We start from the raw sequence: 8641 nt of genomic DNA on the forward strand, positions 1-8641 counted from the left end.
TCTTCCTAGCCCTTGATGTGTATTTCTTCATTCTGTACTCTTTCACAAGCTTTGCCATGGTAGGATTAGGAGTGTGGCTGGAATGCTCCAAATTCACTTTCTTTATTACCCATTGACCCTCCCGATTAGCACTTGCATAAACCATAGCTCCACACTCACATTTATTAGATCTTCTTTTAGATCGACTCAAATCATCCTCCACCACGACCCTTCCAACTACACCCCCCGAACCACCAAAACCCATAGCCTTAGCCCTCTTCTTTGCTTCTCTTTGCGCCCTCATGTCCGGCTCGCCATAACACTCACATCTCCACGTTGTAGATATCCGCTCTCTCACCTCTCCTCTAGAATACGCACCCTGAACCCGACTCACCCCAAAGCCTATTTTCTCAGCATATTCCTTATAATATACTTCAACATCTCGCCATGAATTGAACACCATTCCAACCTTCGGTTCTTCCACGTAACTAACCACACTAATGTGATTACTCGCTACAACAGTTTCAATTGTCTCAACCGTTTTGATTGGTGTTGTGTACTCCTTCCCATGCAAATTACGAGGACTAAGCTGACCTTCTACAAAGGGAACAATTACACCGGTATTATCAACATCCCTCGGGTCATGGTTGCAGTTACCCTGTTCAGAACTCACTTCCCTCCACCTAACACAGCTCCCCTTGTCTCGGACATCAACACCATTACCGGCAGCACCTGGTGATTCATCACAGTTGTGCATTGCCAACCAACTTTTATGGCCAAAACAAACTCAAATCTACAAACACCCAACAAGAAGTATATTCACACATAGCAAGATTTAAAGAAATAACTTCATATACACATCAACTCATATGAAACGTGCTCAAACCACGTAGCACTCCACATGATTTCTTTCAATTGCACTAATTTACTGCCTACTTCAATGCAACAATTACAAATCTCAATCTAATTTTCTGCCCAAATCGATCAAACACAGTCACGCAAATTATTCATAATTATGGTAAACAATTTATAATCTTCCCAGATCCACACTTACCAATGTATGTGTAATCATTACACCCGGAATTTGATTACCCAATTGCCTATCTACACTTACACTTACCAAATTGTCCAAGCGATACCCCATTCTTACTTAAAATCAACAATTACTGTTCTAATTATAATACAACATCACGATAATATTAATTTTGCAACGACAGTATCAAATTACCAACAACGAAAATGTCACATTACCCAAATATATCAAAACAAAACCTAAATCTATATGCAATGATCAACTTCCTTTCACATACTTACCAGATCTACCGAGTTTTAACGACTGACAACCCTCCTCGCACGCTTCTACCGCACCAAAGCCTCGATCAATGCTAACCGATCATCATCTCCAGTCGTTTTTGCATGCTCCCAATTGCACTCCACGAAACAAATGGTGATATAGTGTTATTGTTCAAAAAGATATAGTAACGGGAGTTAGTTATAATCGTCAACAGGTGCTTACGGAGTTAATTCACTCCTCCATGATGTGTTCTATTAGTCAGCATCAATTGCCAACGCATTTTATTAGCTGCCTACTCAGCTCGCAAGGTGTACGTAACACTGTTCCACTTATTTACGAATTGCCCCTAAGATAAACAAATTTTGTTCATCTTGAAGATGAATGGGGGCCTGCTCCTTCTTTTCCCCCTTTTTGTTAGGGTTTTAGTTTAATTCGGCGGCAAAGCCGTTGAAATATGGTGGTGAAAGTAGGGGTTTGCAAGCTAGTACAATGAAGATGAAGGAAAGCATCAAGAAGATGGAGGATGAAGAAAATGAGCAAGAAGTAGAAAAAAAGACAAAATTAAAAGAGTACAAAAAAATAATTATTAAAAAATTCATACTTTTTTTTTTCTTATTTATAATAATCCCATTTTGAGAAACAAATAATGTATCTATATTTAAACTACTTGTAATACAAGTATGATTTATTGATAAAGGAAAATGATGTATCATTCCGTTCAACACAATAGTTTAAAATAAAAGTTACATACCTCACGATCTTTATACATGTATATATAATATCATAATCGTTTAGATTATTATCTATGTATTGGTATTCTTTTGGTGCATAATGAGCATTGTGCACCATTGCACCAATATTCACAATCTATAAGTTGAGTTGCATTGCTTTGGGAAATGAGTATTAATTGATGAGCTAGGTTAATGTTGTGTGGTACTAGGTAGTGAGGTATGCGCTGTAAGATTATATCCTAATGGAGGTGATCAATGCAATATTATTCTACTCCCGTACCATATTGTTATGGAGAAGAGGATTTGATGTAGATTAGAAGCAGTAGTTAAATTGAGAGGAATAATTTGTTAAAGTAAGAGGAATAATTTGTAAATTTTATGTAGGGTGGAAACATTATGGAGTAAAATTTAAGGGTAACATATCCCTTTTAACTTCAACCAATGATGAGCTCAACTTAGGATCTGCAAGCATACAATTATACAATGCACCACTTTGCCTTAGGCTTATCTTTGATGTGAACATAAACTCTGCTTGGTCATTAGCTAGTAACTAATTAGTTGTTATACCTGGTTGTATTAATTGGTTTAACTAGCTGGTTGAATTGGTTACTATTCAGTTCATTTCATTTCTTATCTTAATTTGTCAGACCAAGAAACAATTAGCACGACAATCCGAGCAACCAAGAAACAGAATGCAACTCGAATGAAACCCCAACCAGAAATTCGACCAAAACAGAATTGTTCTCCAATTTCAAACCAGAAAAAAAATATGTAGAAATTGATTTAGGGATTAGAATTTAGAATATAGAAATTGAACTTAGGGATTAGAATTTAGAATATAGAAATTGAATTTGGGGATTAGGGATTAGAAAAAAAATTTAGAATTTTAGAGATTAAAATTTTAGTGGCTCCGATACCATGTCAAGAATTGATTTTCCTTAGTTTGTGTAACTGTAGAGAAGCGTATATATACAAGTAAATCGGGCTTATAAACACATATAGCCCACAAAGCTAACTATACAATACACTACTAAAATACACGGCCTAACATAATTTCCTTCTCTCATAAAAATATTCAGTTCAGTTCAGTTCAGCCTAACTCAGTTCAGTCAATCAGAACAGGCCCTAAGCAGCCTTTTCGAATTAGATTATTAACTTCAGATAAGCTTGATCTTCAACTCATCTATTTTTCAAATACCAAAAGCTTAGACTAATTAGGTCAACCTGATGGTTTATTGGTTTGAGTCTCACTTTAGTTTTATACTTTTATAAGCTATCACGTACAAATGGGTTTAAAATGAGATAGTCCTTTTTTTCTGAAATAGAATATGAGAGGTAGTACTTAGTATTTCATAGGATAAGCCTTTAAAACAAGCCAATTACCTATAGTCGCTTTGCCCCGGTTTTGAATCCCATTAAAGATTCCACTGACGAATACAATTCAAGTTTTGCATACTTTTATTTCCTTTGATTACGGATTTTGATTTGTGTTAGCATGTCCTAATCATTTTGATAAAATTTCGATTAGTATTCAAAACGTTCTTAATAAAGAGTAGGACCAGTAGGTGATGTAAGATTCATACTATATTTAACAATTCCCTTTTTTTTTTTTTTTTTTTTTTTTATAACCTAAGCTTTACTTAGTTACTGTAGCTACGCAAACTAAGGAGAAGTGAATATGAGTCTGTATTTATGTATTAAAGAGCAGAGAAATATAGAATAAGAGATTTATCAAGATTGAGCTCGCATAATGGGGTTGTGGATGATAGAAAAATTGAAAGAGTTGTTATAAAAAGAAAAAAAGAAAAAAAAAATCAAAAGTGGGTAAAATCTAGAAAAACAGATGACAAGTTGTAACTTATAAAAATGGAGAGAGTATTAAAGTAATTATTAGAAATATAATTTTATTGATCCTTTTTGTCATTTTGGTAAGAAAAGCATTACATCAAAGTTTTTTTTCTTTCTGTCTTTTTTTTTTTTTTTTTATGTTTTTTAAATTGAAAAAATTTGTAGCTTTGCATTTTAATTGGAATAACCTTGGAGAAAGAATGGACTAAAGAAACCATGGCATAGCCAGATAGCCTAGGCATATTCTTAGGTGTAACCTCCTGCACCTAGTGTAGGTGCAACAACATGAAACGCGGGAATTTATGGATGAAACGCAACCCAAACTCAAATCATACAAAATGTTTTTCCTGCATTAGTTTGTTTCTTTTTTAAAATTTTTAGTTTCCTTCTTCCTAAATTTTTAGAAAAAACCGGTTTTCATTAATTTAGTGAATGGCGGAATGATTGCACGTGGGTGTAATGATTGCTAAAATTGAATAAAGAAATATAACTTTCTCTCTCCTCGATTTTCTCTCTTCATTCAAACACTATAGCTTTCTCTCTCTAAAAACCAGTTAACTGGCGATTGTTGCTTTTCGAGCGTGTTCTCTCTCCTCCATTGTTGCTTTTCGAGCTTTTTCTCTCTTTTCTTTCAATTGTGAAGTTGTTTATCCCTTAATTCTGTTTCGTTTACTTATTTTTTTGAGATTTTTGTTAGTTTAAATTGTTTTCGTTCTTCGATTTTTAGGTTTTTTGATTTTGATTTTGTTTTCGTTTTTTGTAGTGTTAGTTTCAGCAATGGTGAAGAAGAAGATTACAAAGAAGGTTGTAAATGCTGAAGAAGGTGTGTTTATTTAAATTTTTCATCATTTTTTCGAATTTTCAATTGAATTTTCGCTTATATATGTCGAATTAGTAGTGCATGTTATTTTTTATTGTTTTCTGTTGATTTATTATGCAAATTATGATAATTGAATTTCAATTTTGAAGTTATTATGTTTAATTTTGCTTTATTTTATTGTTCATTGTGGTAATTGGTTCAAAATTTGATATATATGTGTTGTGGTGTTGTTACATGTTAAACAAATTTTGCATGTTTGTTTTCAGAAGTTTTATTCATTATTCTTCAAATTTTGATGTTAGGTTTTAGTTAGATTATGAGAATAGTATGCATATCTGCATTGTGTTTGTGTATATGTGTTTGAGTACCAGTAATATGTGCATTGTGCATTATGTGTGAGTAATATATATATATGTTATTTATATGCATGACAAAGGTTATTTTATGCTTTGAAAAGGGTCACTTTATGCTTTGAAAAGGGTCACTTTATTCTGTCAAAAGGGTCACGTTTGTATTTAAAAGGGCTACTTGTTGTAGTTTAAAGGGTGACTTTATGCAGTGAAAAGGGTAACTTTATATAGTTAGAAGGGTCACTTTATGTTTGTTAAAGGGTTACTTTTTAGTTAAAAGGGTTACTTGTTGTTTTTTAAGGGTGACTTTATGCAGTAAAAAGGGTCACTTTATTCTTTTAAAAGGGTCACTTTTTGCATTTAAAAGGATTTTTATGCATATATTCTAAATTTTCCCATGAGTAATTTGTGAATTTGTAATTTATGGTTATCCTCTGTATTAATTAGATATAGGTGGTTCAATAGGTGGATATCGTTATAAATCGCCTTCAAGGGGAAAAGGAATGGGTAAAGAGCCTGCTAAAAAGAACAAGACAGCTCCTGAGAAGGACAAACCAGAGTCTAAAACTGTGAAGGCTAAAACTGTTCCTAAGAAGGCCAAAGCAGAGCCTCAGAAGGTTAAAGCAGCTCCTAAGAAGTCTAAAATTGTATCTAAGAAGGCCAAAGCAGATGCTGAATTGCAAGTAGTTTCTGATTCTGATTCTGATACTGTTGTGTAAGTATAAATGTTTTTTGTTTTGTATTTTTTAATCATATATATCATGATTCTGATTCTGATTCTGATATTGTTTTACTTATATTATTATTATTTAGGGAAAAAAGACCCTTGATTACAAGGTGCATACCACACACATTGGAATTAATGATGAGTACTTTTAGTCCTAATCAACAAAAAGTTGTTGAAGAAATAGGTTTTGGTGGTTTATTACATCTGAAATTGAAAACTTTGAATCGTCAAATGCTACATTGGCTGGTTGAACACTTTAATGGTGGTAGCTGCATGTTCACTATTGCTGCTGGTAAAGAGTTTGTAGTTACTAAAAATGATATATGCGATGTCTTTGGCTTGCCTATGAGTGAGATTGTTGTTCCTGAACTTCAGAAGAATCCTGAAGAAGGTAGTGTAGATAAACGTATCATTCAGTCATGGAGACTTGATTATGGTCTTACTGAGAAGCAACCTCTGCATTTGTCAAAAGTGGAGTCTAGGATGGTTGATTTGGATGATGGTGGTGAAGAATTCAAGAGATGTTTTGTGCTACATGCTATGTCTAGCTTCTTAGCTCCTACTACTAATAGGACTGTTTCATTGAAGTTGCTGAAGGCTGTGGAAAATGTTGATGAAATCAAAACATTTGATTGGTGTTCATATGTTTTGAAAAAATTAAAGAAGGCTGTTGTGAAGTATAAGAATGATGAAAATGCTCAAAATGTAAGTGGTTGTTTGCTAGCTTTGCAAATTATGTATTTTCATCGATTAAATTTCCAAGGAGAAAAGGAAAGTAGTACCCTTCCTTTGATTCAACATTGGACTGATGCGAAGATTAAGAAGCGGATCAATTTGGAGATTAAAGCTGGTGATTATGGGCAGGGACCATTGGATACCCTTACATATCCTGTTTCACAGCCTGAAGTTAGGGATCCTGTAACTCCTGTTGTTAAGCAAACTTGTGGTCAAGGGGCTTCTACAAGTGGTAGAAGTGGCCGCATTCTTGCATTTGAGCTTCCAGAAAGTGTGATGACTGATGATGAAATTAAAGAAATTTCAACTGATGTAAGTGTTCTTTTTTTTTTATTTAGTTATTATCTCTTTATATGCACTAAAGTTACCCTTTTTGTGCACTAAAGTTACCCTTTTTGTGCACTAAAGTTACCCTAAATATTCAGTTATAAGGGTTACTTTATGCATTTTAAAGGGTAACTTTATGCATTATAAAGGGTAACTTTATGCATTTAAAAGGGTAACTTTATGCATATATCATGAATTTTCATTTGTTTTTTATTTTTATTTTTTACATTTGTATAGTTTCTTATTGGTTCATATGTTTGCAGGCTGTTCATGAAACATTTCTTTTGGTCAAAAGAAATATGGATGTATTATTGTTGGTTCAGTCACAGGGTTTTCAAACCTTGAGTGATATGATTGCTTCTCGCAGAACTGAATCATTATCCTCTGATGATCCTGTTGTATTTTCTCAAACACAACAGCTACTTTCTGATCCTCATTACCTGAAGCTTTTAGATGGTTTAATTGAGGAGTGTAACAAGATGAAGTCTATTCATGAAATGTTTCGTGATTTTTATGAACCTGAAGGTCATAACAATGATGTTCCTGATAATGAACCTGAAGGTCATAACAATGATGTTCCTGATAATGAACCTGCAGAAGATTTGAATTTGAAAAGGTCTGAGGATGATGTCAATGGTAAAGGAAAAAGTGTTTTGATGAATAGGTTTGAGGATGATGCTGGGCCTTCTGTAGCAAATGCTTCTAGACGTATCGTCAGAGGCAATAAATCTTTTTGCTCACTCGACTGTGGGCCAGTAGGTGTGGATGTTCCTTTTCTTACTCTGTTTTTGAGGGCTAATGCTCGGATTTTCAAGAATTTGCCCAAGTTACATCAGGAAATTCTTGATTATTGTTTACTGAAGGATGATTCAATGATGAGGAAGTTAAGTGTCATTTTTTATGATAATTATATTTTATATGTTTTTTTTCCTTTATTTTTTTTTAATACTTATCTTATTTTTTATTGTTGCAGTGAGAATCTTGTTACTATTGGGATGAATTTTTTAATTCCAAGAGAAGACATGGTATCCCTGGTAGCTCCACTTAGAATTAGATGGTGTATCATTGATTGCTACTGTCTGTATTTGAACGAGAAGGCATGTTTTGATTCTGGTCCTCGAAAATTCTTCTTTGGTGTGAGGCAAAGTGTAAGTAATTTGATTTTTTTTTTTTTATATGCACTAAAGTTACCCTTTATGTGCACTAAAGTTACCCTATATGTGCACTAAAGTTACCCTTTATGTGCACTAAAGTTGTTATCTTTTTATATAAACAAGTCCTCATACTTTTTAATAGTTTGCATTCTTGCATGTTTGTGAAAACATTGGCAAAGGTGAAGTTTCACAAGCTGTTAATGATTTTCACGGTTTATGGGAAGGTTGGGTGAGCTATGAGAATCCTGAATGTGATATTATGGATGCTGAACTGGTATATTTCATGATAAATTACTATCAAAACTTTAAAAAAGTTCTGTTTTGTGTTAATCTGTCTAAATCAGTGTTTTAATTTTTTCTGTTTCAGATATATTTTCCTGTTCTTATTGAGAATCACTACATTTTGTTTGTTATTGATCATACAAAAGAGGTGGTATATTATCTTGACAATATCATCTGGCGTGATGATGCTCTTGAATATACCAAAGAAATGTCTTCACACTTGGTATGTTTATGTTGATTCATTGTTATGTTTCTGTTTACTTATTGTTTCCATTTAAATTTTTTTTTCTTTTTTCTTGTTTTATTTTATTCTAAACTTTTATATTTTATGTCAGTGTGATCAAATGGGTGTTTTTCTCGAAAAAAGAAATCATCCAAAGAGTTCTCAGCTACC

The 8641-nt window shown here is 33.3% G+C and overlaps 1 protein-coding gene across 1 annotated transcript; it reads left to right on the forward strand.

Moving 5' to 3' along the window:
• Positions 1-4629: 4629 nt before the first annotated feature.
• Positions 4630-8115, forward strand: LOC145597067 (uncharacterized). Its single transcript, XM_081653244.1, has 5 exons — positions 4630-4675; positions 5470-5732; positions 6125-6796; positions 7075-7694; positions 7785-8115. Exons 1-5 carry the CDS (start codon positions 4630-4632, stop codon positions 8038-8040), a joined length of 1857 nt encoding a protein of 618 aa, XP_081509370.1. The 3' UTR covers positions 8041-8115.
• Positions 8116-8641: the final 526 nt, after the last annotated feature.

Source organism: Chenopodium album, chromosome 20 (assembly GCF_948465745.1).
Source record: "Chenopodium album chromosome 20, dcCheAlbu1.1, whole genome shotgun sequence".
Lineage (NCBI taxonomy): Eukaryota > Viridiplantae > Streptophyta > Magnoliopsida > Caryophyllales > Amaranthaceae > Chenopodium > Chenopodium album.

Bases quoted from the DNA above. Each gene is read 5' to 3' on its own strand.
- LOC145597067 (XM_081653244.1), top strand. From the start codon at position 4,630: ATGGTGAAGAAGAAGATTACAAAGAAGGTTGTAAATGCTGAAGAAG. The intron at 4,676-5,469 runs GTGTGTTTATTT...TGTATTAATTAG, and splicing joins GGTTGTAAATGCTGAAGAAG to ATATAGGTGGTTCAATAGGT. The intron at 7,695-7,784 runs GTTAAGTGTCAT...TTATTGTTGCAG, and splicing joins GATGATTCAATGATGAGGAA to TGAGAATCTTGTTACTATTG.